Here is a 16,205-nt window from a genome sequence, read left to right as displayed (position 1 = left end):
AGGCTCCCATCCTTTCAGCACCTCAGTGAGGCTAGGAGCAAGCCCCCTCCAGAAAAACGGACCTGGGTTTGAACCTGGTCACCATTCTTATTTCCTGCCAGACCCGGGAATCTCAGCATCCTCTCCAGTAAAATGACAGTGACGCTCGCCTCCTGGGACGGAGGGGAGGATGTGGAGGGGGAATCCACACTTGAGCTCACTCAGCACATGCTGGTATGAGCTGGACCGGCCACGCCCCCCAGAGGGCCATCAGGCTGCTTGATGGTGATGTGGGGCCAGTCCCTGCTCTGGATTTTCTCCTTCCTCTCCCTCTCCACTACCCCCTCACTTCTCCCCTTCCTTTTGCCTCCTTCTCATGTCTAGACTTAGGGCTATAAATAGGTCCTACTCTCACTGCTGTGCCCCTGGGAACAATCAGAATAAAGAGGTTGCCAATCTGTGGCCCCAAGTTTCAGATCCTCTTCCTCCTCCTCCCCCTCCTCCCCCTCCTCCCCCTCCTCCTCCTCCTCCTCCTCCTCCTCCTCCCAAAGCAAACAAGTGAGTCTCCATCCCCAGGAACGGGGCATTTGAAGGAATAGCATCTGCCTTCCCTCCCTGCCCCCACCCCCAGTACCTTGCAAAGCCAGCCATATGCCAATAGCTTTTCTGGATTTGAAAGACTCATTTCAATTATGTTAATTTTTAAAAACTGTGATAATGGCATTGTGGTTCTACTTAAACAACAATAACAAAAAAAAATGAGTACTTATCTCTCAGAGATACCCAGGAAAGTATTTACAGATAAAATCATGTCTGGCATCGCCTTTAGACTAATCCAGCAGAGAAGGAGGGCCTGACAGATCAAACAAGATTGGTCTCACTTTGCATATGCTGATCACCACTAAAGCTGGGGAAGACACATGGGATCGCCACACGCAAGCCACTCTACTTTTGTCTACATTTAGTTTCTGTTGTTTTTATTTTTAATGAAAGTACACATACACACACACACACACACACACACACACCTCACTACTGAATCACAGAGCAGAAAAGCAGCTCCTAAAAGACCCTTGGGGTCCTGAGGTCTTTGTATCAAAAAATTCTGGGCATGGTCCCTTTTTAGCACTTAAGTGGACACTCCCAGCCCACCCAACCCAGAAGCCAGGCAGCTAGAGAGGAACCAGGAAGCCTTGGGTGCGAATCCTAGTACTGCCCCTAGATAGCTGCCAGCTAAGCCTTTTATTTCTCCTCTGTCAAGTGCCGATAACACCTACCTCTCAAGGTCAGACCATGAGACTGCTTAGAGATGAGTTATGCAAAATACTCAGCATGAGCCTGGTGCATAGCAAGCCCTGGAGAAATGTCTGTGGCATCATCGCTATAATGCCATTACTATCAGTGGTCAGCTCTCAGTTACAGTGCACCCGGCGCACTGCTGTGGGTACCTGGAGCAACGGAGAAGGCACCTTCTCCATTTCTACTCTGCAGTCCTTGTGGCATCTGAGAAGATACTCACTTCCCTCCCAGCTTCCAGACCCCACCGCCTCAGGTCATTCTCCTCTGGACACACCACAGGGACTCTTAGAATCTAAGTGGCATTCCTAGAAGGAGCAGCTGTGTGCCAAGAACAGGTGTCCACCCTGGTTGTACCCTGAAAGGCCACCCCAGGGCATCATTTGTCATGAGTTCACCAAAGGCCAGATGGGAAGCCAGGTGCCCACAGGAGGCTCACAAAGAATGTCTGAAAGGCCACAGATCTTGTCACTGGGAGAGGGAGGAGATGGTGTGGGGCGCTGTCTGGTCCAGCTGCCCTGGCTCCCTCCTCCCGCCCCAGCCGGGGCTTCCTTTCCAGGGGGAGTTCTCCAGCGAGGTCTCCCCGGCTGGGTTTTTCTCCCAATCTGAATGCAATCAGGGATGTGGCTGCTCTCATCCCATCACTCCAGCCGCGGGAGGATCATCACGCCGAATCTTGAGCCTGTCATCCGTGGCATTAGCTGTCCCTGACAGCTCCGTGTCAGCTGCATGTCTGACGAGCACATCTTCCGAGTCTTCCGCCAATTTACAGATAGAAATGTTGAACGGCAGAGAGTCCGGGGCAAGGCCGTGGGGACACTGCTGGAGACCCTCCTCCCAGCCTGACGGTAATCCTGGATCAACACTTCCGGGGGAATAAATCAATCCAATACTATCATCCCTGCTCCACTCCTCCATGAGAAGAGCCTTTATCAAGAAGCCCCGCTGCAATCAAGATTTGCCAGAGAGTTAGAAGTCCCTGGTCCCAGGGCCTCCCCAACCTTGCGCCCTCCACACGCAAGAAAATAAGATTTGCTTGTTCTTATTTGTTCTGGAAAACTGCATGCCCCACAGAGTGAGGACATTCTCAGAACACAGATCAAACCGTTCCCCTGCTTAAAACCCTCTTGTGGGTTCTCATTGCACACAGGATAAAATTCACCCTCCTTTCTGATCTCTAGGACACTACTCAGACTGGCCCCATCTCCCCCTTCTTCCAGCCACCTGGGTCTTTTATCTCTTCCTTGAAATGCCAAGTTCAATCCAGCCCCAGGGACTTTGCACTTCTTTTGGAATGCCTCACCCCCATTCTCCCTGAACTGGCTCCTCTTCTTTATTCAGGCCTGGGTTCAAGCATCATGTTCTCAAAGTGGCCTTTCCTACCCATTTTTTAAAAAGCCCCTTCACCACTTACTAGGCTCTCGCTAGGCATCAACTTGCTTATTTTCTCCACAGTGTCTATCACTGTCATATAGTATTATTTTTACGTCTACACTCTCCATAATTAAATGCATTCCTCAAGGGCAGTTCACCATGCGGGCCTCTGAGCCTAGAACAGAGCCTGACACAAATCTCCAGCTCCGTAAGTACTTTTGAATGATCGAATGAATGAACAGGCTCACTTACATTTACCCTTGCTGGCCCCTCAGATCTCTTTAATTCCCTGGTGCACACACCTGTTTCTTTCTCAGGCCAGAGGGCCCCGGCTTTCTCTACTGGTTTAGTTTTGGATCCTTTTTCTGCCCTTCTATCCCCTGTTCCACCTCTGGCCTGGCATCCCATGAGCTGATCAGATGACCCTGCTTGGCCCTCCCAACCTTTTCAAAAGCAGTCCCCTGTGCAACTGGCAGAGACTCAGAGCAATCACTTGGGGGCTCACGGGACCATTTTGCACAGCGTGCATGACTTTGCTGAGTTTGATGTTAAACCTTCATTTTCTGAAATCTATCTTTAAAAAGATTTTATTTTTTTTCCTGAGAAGTTTTGCTGGTCCTGGCACCTCTCCTGTGCTGTTTGCTTTCTCCTTCAGATTGGTTAAAAAAAAAAAAAAATCTATCAGACTCTATCCAGTGAATCATTCAGGGAGAGCAATCCAGCTCCTGGGCTCTTGACAAAGGAAGCTAGTTAGAATCTGTGCTGGGGCTCCAGGGCTTCAGCTCCACGCTGCCACCTCTGCTTCGCCCACCTCCAGAAATGATAGGTGTCTGATCGTGGCTCTGTACTCAAATGCTGTGCATTATTCCTGCATTTGCAGTGTGCAGAGTTGTATAAAAATAAAGGCTATTGACTGGCTGGCACCCCTTCCCAGAATAATGACTAAGCAAGCGTGCTGTTAGCTCCCTCAGCAACAGTTCTGTGTACATGATAACACAGAGCAAAGACGAAAACTGCTATTCATCCGAGCCAAACAACAGAAAATGCAAGCAGAAAATTGTCAGTGCTGGAGGAGACACCAAAACAAATATTTTCTTCCAGCTATGGCATTTTAGACCCACGACACATACAGTCCCCAGGCCGGATGTCCTGGCCACATGACTGATTAAAGAGTGAAGCAGGTAGAAAGCTCTGGAGTCCCACACAGACCTGGGCTTGGATTGTAATCTGACTGCAGACTGACCTCACAGCTGTGGGGGAGACTCCCACTTCTGTGTGTCTGTGTGAGTAGGAGAGCATTGCCAGGTGGTGAAGAGGTCAGTCTCCAGGGAGAGGCTGAAGCAGATCCTCTCTGTTTAAAGGAGGCCTGCCTTGAACAGGTCCTACCGAGCATCAGGTCCTACTCTCATTTCACAAGACAATAGTCAGAGTTAGCGATCATCGTGTACTAACAAGCCACCATGTGTGTCTAAACACTTCACATGCAAAACGCTCTTCATCTTAATCTCCACCGGAGCCCTTCCTGTATCTAACCTCCCTTGGATAGTTGCCTCTGTTCTTGATTCAGTAAGAAGCAGAAGCTTGAAATGTGCCTGGGCACCTTGGCTTCGCCTCATTGCTCTTGGGACTAGGAACCTCTATGCAGACAGGCCCAAGCTTCCTGCTGCAAGATGACGCATCCTAGTCGGATGGAAGAAAATTCCAGGGTGCCTTGTCCAGCTGTGGGCCAGAGCTAGCTGATTGCAGATGCATGAATGAGCATGTGCCAGCTTCAGCTGAATTCAGTCCACAGAGACGCTCCCAGCTGAGTCCAGCCCAGTTACTTAACTATATAAATGGGGGCCAAGTGTCTAGTTGTAGTTTTGAGCCACTACATTTCTGAGTGGTTTGTTATATCTCAGAAGTTAACTGAGCTGGGGGTTCTGGAGAATGCCTGTAATCCCAGCAACTCAGGAGGCTGAGGCAGGAGGATCACAAGTTCAAAACCAGACTCAGCAAATATCGAGGCCCTAAACAAATTAGTGAGAACGTGTCTCTAAATAAAAAATAAAAAGGGCTGGTGATGAACTCAGTGGTAAAGTACCTCTGGGTTCAATTCCCAGTACCAAAAAAAAAAAAGTCAACTGATTCAAATAGATAACAATCATCCCAGTTTTTTAAATGAAAAAACTAAAGAAATTAGGTAATTTTTCCAAGGTCACGGAATTAGGAAGGGGCAATGCAGATGAACGGAGGCTGTCTGGCTCAGTAGCCACTCTCCTAACCACTAGACTATCCTGTTCTGAAAACCAAGCGTGAAATGCTGTGTGTGAGATTACCAGTCACACACCTAAGTTAGGAGGGCAAGGAAGGCCTCTTTGAGAAGTGTCATTCGAACTGGGCCTAAAGGTTCCTGAGTACTTAGTTAAAGGATGTGAGGAAGAGGGTTCCAGATGCAGGGAGCAGCTGGGAAGGAGCTTGGCTTGAGTGGTAGGGCGCACTGTTGGGGCAGAGGGGAGTGGCAGGAGGGGGGTCAGAGAATAAGGCAGGAGTCCGAATCTGCCAGGCCCTGAGATGATGCCAGGGAGTTTTATTCTAAAGGGAAGCCACAGATGAGATGTAAGCAGGAAGATGCAGGCTGCAGTTCCCATGAAGGCAGGCATCTCTCCCAGAGAGCAATTCAGAGGTGTGATGGCAGCCGAGGACAGAGGCCTGGGCCACTATCTGTGATGACTCAACTTGGTGCCTGGCATTCTGTTTGTCACAGGTTCCCACCACAACATGAAGGACAGGAAGCATCTTCAATCCCAATTTGGAAGGAGGTAACTGAGGCTCAGGAAGGTGAAAGACTTGCTCGGTTGGCCCAAGAGGATCAGTGTGGAGTAGGATGGATCCCAGGCCCAGGTGGCCCCAAACCTCCCCGCGTGGCCACTTCCCTACAGTCCCTAAAGCAGTGCAAGAGGGATACTCTGTGGGCAGCAGACCTAGGTTAACACCCACTCTGTGCTTCCTGACAGAGTGACCTTCTATCAGTCACTTCCCTACCCTGAGCCTCAGTTGTAAGGAGGGCAGAGGCCTCGGGGATCAGGAGGACAAGGTACCAGAAGACAGAACTCAGAGGACAGGCAGGTGTTCAGTGTAGGAACCGCAGCAGTGAGTGACAGGAGGAGCACCAAAGGTCCCAGAAAAGAGGACTTGTGTTGGCAGAGGCTCTAGCGTCCAGTCTGCATCTTCCCCAGGGGAGCCCCACCGGGCTAAAGCCCAGGCTGGTGGCTACTGCCAGGTCTTCCTGTCTGCATGGTGGCAGAGGCCCACCTTCCAGTCCCCTGGTGTATATGCCACAGCATTCAGGGTGACCCCTGCCTGATATGGAGGGAAGGGAGGCAGCCACCTCTGCCAAAGCTCCTTGTGTCCTTCTCCCTCTTCCCTCTGCTCCAAATCCAGGACTCACTGAACTGCCCGGGTCCCCTCTCCCCACAGACACACACACGCACACATATGCACATGCACACACATGGACACACCACAGCCATGCATACACACATGTACACATGTCCACTGCACCCACGTGCATGCTCACACATGCACACATACCACCATGGCATCCTGCTTGGAAAACCAGCAAGAGGGAAAGAAAGCAGGGGAGGAGGGTGGATTCCACCTCTCTAGCCACCTGAGAGGTCTGGACCACTCTCATTTTGGGGTTGAAGGGGCCGTGGAGAGAAGCTGCAGGTGCACCCACTATCCGAGGTCTGTAGCCCGCGTCCCAAAGCTACCTCGGATCTCCGGTCGGGGGCAAGGGGTACACAGATCCCCAGAGGTCTCTGCCCTCCCTACAACGGAAAGCTTCAGACACCCCACCCCCAGCCCTCTCCACTCTCGCAGACTCTGAGGATTAAGGGGAATGATGAACGGGAAAGCACTTGGTAAATTGTAAGGCGCGCTATGCAAATGTTAGCGGCTCGGAGGACTGAGGCTGTGGCCCCGGAGAGCAGAGCCTGGCTGCCGGCCTTGGCCTTGGCGCTCCGCTGGCCCAGTTCACAGCCCAGAGTCCCACTTCCTAAAGGTGCAAAGTCGGGCAAGGCACTGAGACCTCCGTCTCTTCATCTGCTAAGCGGGAATGGGATGGTGACACTCACCCCAAGTTATAGGAGACAACACTATGAAATCCCTCGGCTCCCTTGAGGCCAGGCCTGGACTTTGTGTTCATCTAATTTCTCAGCAAAGGTCTTCACACGTAGTAGATTCAATTTTTTTTTTAAATGGCATACACTTAGAACTCACAAAAGGTCAGTTTCCTTCCTTCTTTCCAGGCTTGTCTTTGAAATACTTCCTCCTCAAATTTGTGTCTCACTATTGATTTTTAAGCCTGGGGCTCCTCCTCTTTGACCCCTAAAGTGTCAGAGAAACTTCCCTACATGTGCCTAAGAGAGGCCTGTGTGCTTGTTTCAAATGCAGGTTCCTGGGCACCCCTGGAGGAAGGGCCATCGGTGCTCTGGAAAGGGGTCCGGACATCTGCATTTTGAGCAGTGTCCTTTCTCCACCTGTCCCCCCTCCCCCACCTTCCATGGTCCCTCTGAGACTTTGTTGGGTGTGACTTTCCCTCTAGGCTGCAGCCATTTCTCTGCATGTGGGTCAGGGCAGGTGGGACAGCCTTGGAAGGCACATTGGCACATGGAGGTGAGATACCCCTTCCTGATTCTTCCCCCAGGGGACAGACACTGAATTGGACCAAAGACTGAGAGTGTTGGGGGGTGGTCGATGAGGGATTCAGTGAGCTGGGGAATGAGACAGGAAATACTGGGGAATAAATACAGCAATAAAGGAGCCTGGGCTGGGAGCTACAGAGTGATTCTTATTGTTCAAATTATCTTTAAAACTTTTCATTTGAATCTGTTTAATAAGGGGAGGCTTACCCCAAGGAAGAGGTATTTTTTTAATGTGACTTGGGAGCTGAATTGGAAAGAATGTTGCAACAAAGATATTAAAAAGGGGATTAAACCAAACCACTGGTGGCCCATCTCTGCAGGCTCCCACAACCTGCGACACAGCTCCCGAAAACCATAAAATTAAATTACAAAGGGGGACATGGGAAGTGGGACGTTAATCATGATTCATCTCCCTTCACTGCTCATGGCTCCTGGTGCTAAGCAGTCGGGGAAGGAGATTCTAAAGGGCTCCTGGTGTTCCTTGGAGCGCAGGTCTCCCACAGGACTCTTTGCTCGGCTCCCTCTCCGCTGGGTGACCTTGATCAAGTTGCCTAGCCTCTCTGAGCCTCACCTTCCTTCTCTGTAAGATGGGAGTAATAGTGACTGTCTGCTGGGAAGACTGCTAAGACAGCTGAGAAGACAGAAAATTCAAATGTAGAGCCTGACTTCAAGCTGCTACTTCTCCTTCTTTGTAGCTTATGGCACAAGGAGAAAAAAACCTGCCATGTCTGGGCTTATTGATATTCTGTCCCTACGTTCCTGAGGGCTTTCTCTGATGGCCATGACCCTTTGCTTGGATCCTGGCCACCTCTGGGCCTCACCCTCCTTGGGGTGGCATTTTAATGGTTCATCCATCATTCACTTCCTCATTCATTCGTATACACTGCAGAGTCACCGAGTGCCAGGAACTTGGCCGGACACTGGGGAGACAAAGATGAGTAAGACTCAGCCCTTGCCCTTAAGGAGCCCATGGTCAAGTGGAGGAGGAGGGATTTGTTGCCACAAGGCAGGGTACACCATGTGCCAGATGACCACCACCTCATTAGAAGTGCCACTCCAGAACCACACCGAGTGGTGGGCCAGGGCGCTGGGTGCGCTCCTCCAGCCAATGGGCAACGCGGAGCTGGTTTCAGGCCAACTCTTCTGTTCCCTCGCCCTCATATAAAGACCCACACCATATGGTCCTCAGAGCCAGGGCAGCGTTTGTCTCCGATGATGATCTCTTCAGCTTTCTCTCATTAGATAATGAGTTATGAACAGCAACTCTTACGTTCTCCCTTTTCGCCCTGGCTTGCCAAGAATCTCAGAACAAAATGCTGTCCTCACCAAATAGTTTCCTTTAGCCTAAGTCTTGTGATATGTAAAGTCTCTCCCCATATCATTTTTGTCTTGTCATTTTATCCTTGATAATAATAATGAAGACAGTGACAATGGTGATCGTGGTGGTGATGATGATGTGGTGGTGGTGGTGATGATGATGGTGGTGATGGGGGTGGTGGTAATGGTGGTGGTGGTGGTAGTGATGGTGGTGGTGATGGTGGTGATGATAATGGTGGTGATAGTGATGGTGGTGATGGTGATCATGGTGGTGGTGATGATAGTGATGGTGGTGGTAGTGATGGTGGTGGTGGTGGTGATGGTGATGGTGGTAGTGATGATGATGATGATGGTGGTGGTGGTGGTGGTGGTGATGGTGATGGTGGTAGTGATGACGATAATGATGGTGGTAATGGAGATGGTGATGGTGATGACAATGGTGATGAACATGGGATCCTTATCTTAATCCAGGTGCTGTATAGGGTTTACATGGGTCTCACTATGTGCTTCAGTTTGGCCCTATCACTTTCTATTTTTCAGATGAGCAAAGCAGGGCACAGACAGTTTGAAGAACTTGGTCACAACTAGGAAGTTGGGCTGGGATTCTAGCCCACCTGTCTCCTTATTTTTTGTTATATGAGATACCTTTAAGACCCTTATGGAAGAGGTAGAATACTATTTTTTATTTAAATTAAAAAGAGAAACAAGAAAGAAGAAGAAAAAATGTTGAGTGGGATAAACAGTAAAAAATTCCCAGGCGGACACACTTACTCTAGGTCTTTAAAGATGGACAATAATTTGGAAGACAGACAGAGAGCAAGGCACTCCTGACAGTGGAGGCACTGAGCAAAGAAAGGCAGGGCCACGTGTGCCTGCTGGGAGCTCATCTTGGTTGACAGAGCATGTGAAGGAGAACAACAGGACTTGAACTTGGAGAAAAAAGCAGGCCCACTACAGAGACCCTAGCAGACCAGACTGAGGGACTGAAGGACAGTGGGGAGCCATGGAAGGAGTGTGGGCAGTGCTGTTGGTGTGCTTCAGGAGGACGAAGCTGGAGAGGTGAGGGACAGGGAGGCAACGGAACCCAGGGCAGCAAGATGAGATGAGGAGGTGACAGAAGAGGGATAAGCAAGGAAGGAAAGGGTCAAAGACCTCGTTTAAGATAGACTAATGGGATGTGGAGGGAGCTGGCGGAGAGAAGGGCCAGGGGCCTCGAGCCTCTGTCCCATGTCACTTGACAATCAAGGATGGGGGTGCCTAGACAGCAACAAGGCAGAGTGCTGAGTCCCAGTGCTGGGGGTCAAAGGAGGGGGACACTTGCCTAAGCGCTGGGTCTCAGGGCAATGTGTTCCCCCTGCAACCCAGGGGACCCCCTGCAATCATTCTCAAAATATTGGAGACTTGTCTCAGGCAGAAGGGCATCCAGCAACCTTTCGCAGACTCTCAAAGAAGCACTGGACTCCTCAAAGGGAAGAAAGCACTGTCCTGGGGTTTTACACTCTGGAGACTTTCAGTGCTGGCTTCTGCTATGGGACATCAGCCCACGTGTGAGTCTTGTTCTTTCCATTCCCATCACCAGGTCTCAAGTTTTAAAATAATCATAGTGACAATGATGATGACGATGATGATAGAGGATATATATTCCCACAAAACAGGGTCTATCCATTAGTTTAAATAATAATAGCACCAAGAAACTGATTTGTTGGGAGAGCAATTTGAATAAGGCTGAGACATGGGTTCCCGAGACTCACTGACTGCACCAGTGTGGCGGTCTGGCTGGCAGGAGCTGACACTGATCTAAGAAAGTGCCAAACAGCCTCTTCCTTCTTGTGACTATCCAGAGAGCTGCGAGTCAGGAATCATTTATGTTTTTCTTTTTTTATATGGTTAAACAAATTTCTTCTTTCTACAGATTTGTCTGCTTCCTTGGATCTGGCTCGAAATGATGCTCACCAAAACCTTTTGACTCTGCAAACCAAGTTCTGTCTGATTTGCATAGATGAGAAAGTCTTGGGTATTTGTGCCAAAGACCTGGGAGCAACCAGGAAGGCTGACCACACCCGGCCAGGTGCAGCCCATCTTTCCTCTCTCATGGCCCCTGGCACACACTACATCCTGTCCTGCACCTGCATAAATTGTCCCTTCTTTCTTATCAAGACCTAGCTCAGGGGAGGCCTTTGATGAGGGAGACCTTCACAGTTACCAGGATCATGACCTCTTCTGCTCCCAGGAACATCTTTCATCACATTCACAGTTCAGAGATCATGTCTGTGGACCCTTCAGCTTGTTCTCCTCACCTTGTCCAGGAAGATTTCCCCAAGTCTCAAGCCTAAGTCAGTTCAAGTCCCCTTGATGTGCTGCATGGCCCTAGGATGTCTTCATCAGAACACTTATCATAATGTGTTGCAAGATGCAGGCAGAAGGTCAGAGGTAACTCCATCTTTTCCGTTCTTGCATATTTTTCCAACATGGGCAAATAGTAGGTGTACAATAAATGTTTACTGGATATCACTGGGAGTTCTTTGACAGAGGATTTCTGTCCTACTTATCCCTGGGACCCAGCCACAGGGCCCTGGCTGGGAAGAATTAACAAATTCTTTTCCACAGTCAGAGCATGGAGTCAACAGAAAATCCAAAGGCCTCATTTGGAGGCTGTGAAATTTTGGTGATGAGAGGAATGAAAGAAAAGATAATCCTTGAATGTGAGTCAGGAAGTGGCTTGACACAATTCTCCAAGCTCAAACTTACAACTAATTAAAAAATAACTGAAAAAGATTCTGAAGTTTCATTGACACCAAGAAAAGCCATTAATTTCTTGTCAGAACTCACTTCTCGCCATTTATTCCCCTACCTCGACAAGTGGCACCATGGTCAACTTAGGCCTTGAACCAAAAACCCAGGATCAGCTTCAATGCCCGCAGGTCAGCAGCGAGTCCACTGGCTCCTCTCGTATCTGACTCTGAACCCTCACATCCCAGCCATGTCTCTGCTGTCCTCACTCTGCTCCAGCCACCACCACTGACACTGGCCTCAACACACCTACAAGCTATCTCCCCACATAAGCTGGATACATCTTAAAAAATATAATAATAATAATAATAATAATAATGAACCTGTGTTACTCCCACATCCTGAAAGCCTCCAAACGTGACCCACCATATACAGAATAAAACCTGAACTCCCTCCAGTGATGCTCAGGCCTCTGGAACCTTGTCTGTTAGACTCTGAGATTGCCTACACCATGTCCCCATCCATCACTGCACTCCAACCAGGCTGTGTCTCTCAGGGTCTTTCCGCTTGCCCTTCCTTCTGCCAGAATGTTCTTACCAGGATTGCCACCCGACCAGTTCCTTCTCAGCATCCTGGATTCAGCTCAAGAGACCTGATCCTCCATCTATAGGGTCTCTGACTATTACTTTATTCTATTTTATTTCTATCATTGCACTCATTGCTCTCTGAAATTATCTCATTTATTTTTATGTGCTTATCATTGGTCTCCTCCAAAGGAGAATACTAGTTCTTCGCACACTCCAACGTGATCACAGTTTTTATTTACTTCCTTTTTGGTTGCAGTATCTATCCCCCTAGCTCTATCCCCCAAACTCTTAGCCCAGTGCCAGGCATGCGATTAATAAATATCTGTTGAAAGAATGAATGAAGTCAAAATGTGTTCACAGAACAGTCAGTGTGGAGGGACAAGAGCATGTGGTATTAATCACCATCACAGGGATACACACAGTAGCCAGGACCCCTTCTGCATGCACTGGACCACACCTGGAAGACTGCTGTACAACCACACCGCCACGGGCCCAGCCACGTGGATAGGAAACCAACCACACCGGCAGGTTGAGGGAACTTAGAAAACTAGAAGCATTAGCTTGTAGAGACCAGAGAGTCTAGGAGGAATATCGCTGCCATCTTTTATCATCTAAAGAGCTATTGAGGGAAGGGAGGATAGATTCGCCTTGGAGCCCTGAGGGCAGAATCCAGATCACTGGATATTCGTTTGATGGAGACAGATTTCAATTACAGGAAGAAAATGACCTTTTGAGAGAGTTCATAGCAAAGGAAGGGGCTGCCCTAGGAAAGGGCAGCTCCCCACCTAAGAAAGCATCTGAGTGGATAGCCACCTGGCAAGGATGTAGGGGAGGGGATTCAAACAGCACAGGGTCACCTTCAAGATCTCTATCAAACTTGAGACACCTGGGTTTCTGTGACTTATAGGACCAGGGTCAAGAAAAAAAATTCTGGCTAACAAGAGTTCTAGAATTCACTTACTTAGCTATCCCCAATGGAAGAAAGTGTCACCCAAACCAAATCTACAAGTTAAGCAATGCAGAGTTGAGAGGTGTCTTGTGGACCTGAAAGCATCCCAGACCTGCCATAGACAGCACCCTGGGTTCCAAATCTATGTGGAATCACTCAGAATATGCCTCCAAATATGACGCATCTTTGGATAATCATCTAGGGGGAGACAGCCACCATCATCACATCATGGCTAAGAGGTTCCCGGGTTTCATTTCAGAGACTACCACTTCCTAAGTGTGTAGGATCCCCAGCAAAGAAATCAACCCATCCAAAGTTGGTTTGCCTCATCTGTAACAGAGTTTCACGTAAAAATGGGGCTAAGGGACCAATTAAGCCCAAATGGCACAATTTGATAATTATTGAAACTCAGCATTAGACATGTTACTATTCACTATACTACTTGATGTTTTGTTTTAAAATTACTATAATAAAAGTAAAAATGATAGGAGTTTCAAATAATACCTACCTCATGTAATAGTAATAGAAAAATTTCCCATCATCGTTATGGGGACTTTTAGGAATCCTAATTATTATCAGGACAGTGGAAATTATCCTATTTAACCACCCCAACAGCCCTGCAAAATGCACAGTAATCATCTCCCACCTGGCAGATGAGGAGACCAAAGCTCAGATTAATTAAACAGCCTCAAATCCTGCCGCTGGCGTGGGGATAAAATGTGATCTGAAATCAGAGTTGTCCGACTCCAGCGGCACAGCTGCCTTTTATTTCAAGAATAGCTCATTGTGTTCTCCTTGGTTGATATCTACACGATTATGATATCGTTTATTCATCTAAGTCAGTGGCTCCCCGGCTTTTTTCTCAGTAGAACTCTTTTCAAATGTAACCTTCCTCAGAACTCCAGTAAGTAAAACCCATGAAAGCTGAACAGCTCCAGCTGAAGTGGGAATTAGGGCCCAGAAACAGGCCACTTGATTCTTGGTGGCTGCAGAAGCACCCTGGGGTCTATGGAGCAGAGTGTGAAAACCCCAGATGGAAGCCGACCACGACGGCAGAAAGCCCCAGACTCTATGAATTACGTATCAAGGGCAGCCTCATTTGTCTAATGCATCTTTCATTTCCTTGTCTCCCATCACATTTGATCCTCATTATCAACTCTAAGGTGGACAAGGCAGGCCATATCATCCTCAATTTGCAGATGAGCAAATCAAGGCCAAATGGAGTTAAGCAACTGGCCGAAGGTGCTTCAGTTCAATTTTCGGCCAAGTGCAGACTGGAAGTCGAGTCTGTCTGCATTAATTCAGTGTGACCTGGCAGAGAGGATGCCATCTACTGGAAATTGCTACTGACCCTGGGTCCACAAAGTGGCCATTCAGCTCCTTGGCCATTAAGAGCTGAGCACAGCCCCAAGGCACCCCCTGCCAAGGCCCTGTCCCAGAACAGATGGCCATGGGCAAGGGAAAAGATCTCAGTGCCACTGAAAGGCCTGATAGCAGGATTTTGGCTGTGGACAGGCCATTCCTGTCTGAGCCATGTCATTTTGAGCACAGGGCAGGGGAGGAAGGAACAGCCCAAGTGCCTTCCACCCTCATCTGCAGCAAGTATATAAGCCTGCGAAGGGACAGCAGGTAGTGCAGACCTGGGTTTCAGTTATACATCACTTTTGCTCTGAGCTCTTGCTTAGACATCCCTGAAACCAGTAGCAGCTGATAAATGCCTGACCTCCCCCACCCCCTGCCACTCCAGAGCATCATCTCTGAACTGTGCTGGAGGGAGCATGTGTTGAAGCAGACAACACTTAATTATCACTTAGTCTTTAGTTAGCACTTAATTAATAACACTTAATCCATCTGTAAAATGGGGATACTAATACCTGCTTCATAGGGACTCTGGGAAGATTAATTAATGCTTGTGGCCCACTTTAAAGATGCAGAGCACTGAAGAAGTGCTCCACAGCAGCATTAATAACCGCGGCAGATTTACTTCCTTTTCCTAATGAGGTTCCCCTTTTCCTCTTTGCCCCTTCCTCCCTTTGTAAATATCCATCCCCCCACAATATCCATCCAACTTTGCCCTGGGGGAGAAACATTTAGCTCTGTGTTTCCCAGACACAGGATTTCCCATCTAGGAAACAGGCTATTTACAGCCATCTTCCCGCACTTTAATTTTCTATTATGTCCTCTGAATATGTCAATGCCTTCCCAGTAAATATTTTGATGCATGCTCTTGCAGTAGTGTATGTGGAGGCTGAATGGGACAGCTGCTCCCCATATTAGGGAATTCCAGATGTGGTTTAAATCCACCAGTCTTATCTGCACGAATGCCCAGATTTAGCATGGGAGAAGGGAGGGATCTTTTATTTGCCTCTCGGGATGATCAAGAGCTGTCCAACCCTCAACCTGGCTAAAGTGCTTTTCAAGGACTCCAGATCCACCTCTAGGTTGCCTATTTAGAATGAGCAATATCCCCTAAGCTGGCTGGTGACAAGAGAGTCTGGAATACAACCTAGGTCAGGCTGTCTGCACAAGTAACTTCAGAACCTAGAACCATAGACATAGGACTATGGGAATGGAGGAAAGATATAGAGTGTTTAGGGTTCAACTAAACTGAACAGTAAGCCAGAACATTCTCCCAGGTCTCACTTCATCTCTTCCCTCTGCCTTTGCTGCCAACCAAATAGAGGGATGGATACTCACTCTTCTTGGAAGCTGAACCCACGGTCTCTTGGAGTTCCAGCCATGGGGGTAGAGAGCTGCTCCATCGAGGTCCTGGGCTGCAGGGCCTCAGGTAAGCCCTGAACTCTCTTCCAGATTTCATGGCAAGTCTTGTCTAGGCTGTCTTGGGGTGTGTCCTGGTGGATCCAGACATATCTGGGGAATGGGCCCAGGGCAGAGGGGCGCTTGGCCACAAGGGCCGAGGATGAAGAGAGTCCATTCCCACTGGCCATCCTCCTCCTCTCTTTCTGGAAGCCCCTTTGTCCTCCCAGGGCTGGAAGACAGAGAGACCATCCACCACCGCCCCTCATTCACCAAGAAGGGCGCTGAGGGGGGAGCCTAGGAAGCAGGTCAGTCCTGTCCGGCTGTTGCTCCAGCCAGATGGTTATATTGGAAGGCCTTGGGTTTGTGTAGGGATGGTGGGTGGTGGACAGCTTTCTTTGGGGGAGAGGGGGCTTATTTTGACTTGTTTTTACTTGCTCGTTGCTGACTTTTGCTCCCCTCCCCTTCTCCCTTAGAAGAAAATATTTAAAAGTCAACAAAAACCAGTAGCTTAGTAACTGTGGAATC

General features: G+C 48.8%; 1 protein-coding gene across 1 annotated transcript in view; it reads right to left on the bottom strand.

The window, feature by feature from the left end:
- C10H1orf94 (chromosome 10 C1orf94 homolog) overlaps positions 1–15,946 on the bottom strand; it is a 35,184-nt gene extending 19,238 nt beyond the window's left edge. Inside the window, exon 1 of the mRNA XM_027936978.2 lies at positions 15,618–15,946. Coding sequence (XP_027792779.2) covers positions 15,618–15,946 — 329 coding nt within the window. The remainder of the gene's footprint in view (positions 1–15,617) is intronic.
- Positions 15,947–16,205: the final 259 nt, after the last annotated feature.

This window comes from Marmota flaviventris, chromosome 10 (genome assembly GCF_047511675.1).
Source record: "Marmota flaviventris isolate mMarFla1 chromosome 10, mMarFla1.hap1, whole genome shotgun sequence".
Classification (NCBI taxonomy): Eukaryota; Metazoa; Chordata; class Mammalia; order Rodentia; family Sciuridae; genus Marmota; species Marmota flaviventris.
This window is presented reverse-complemented; position numbering and strand designations above follow the sequence as displayed.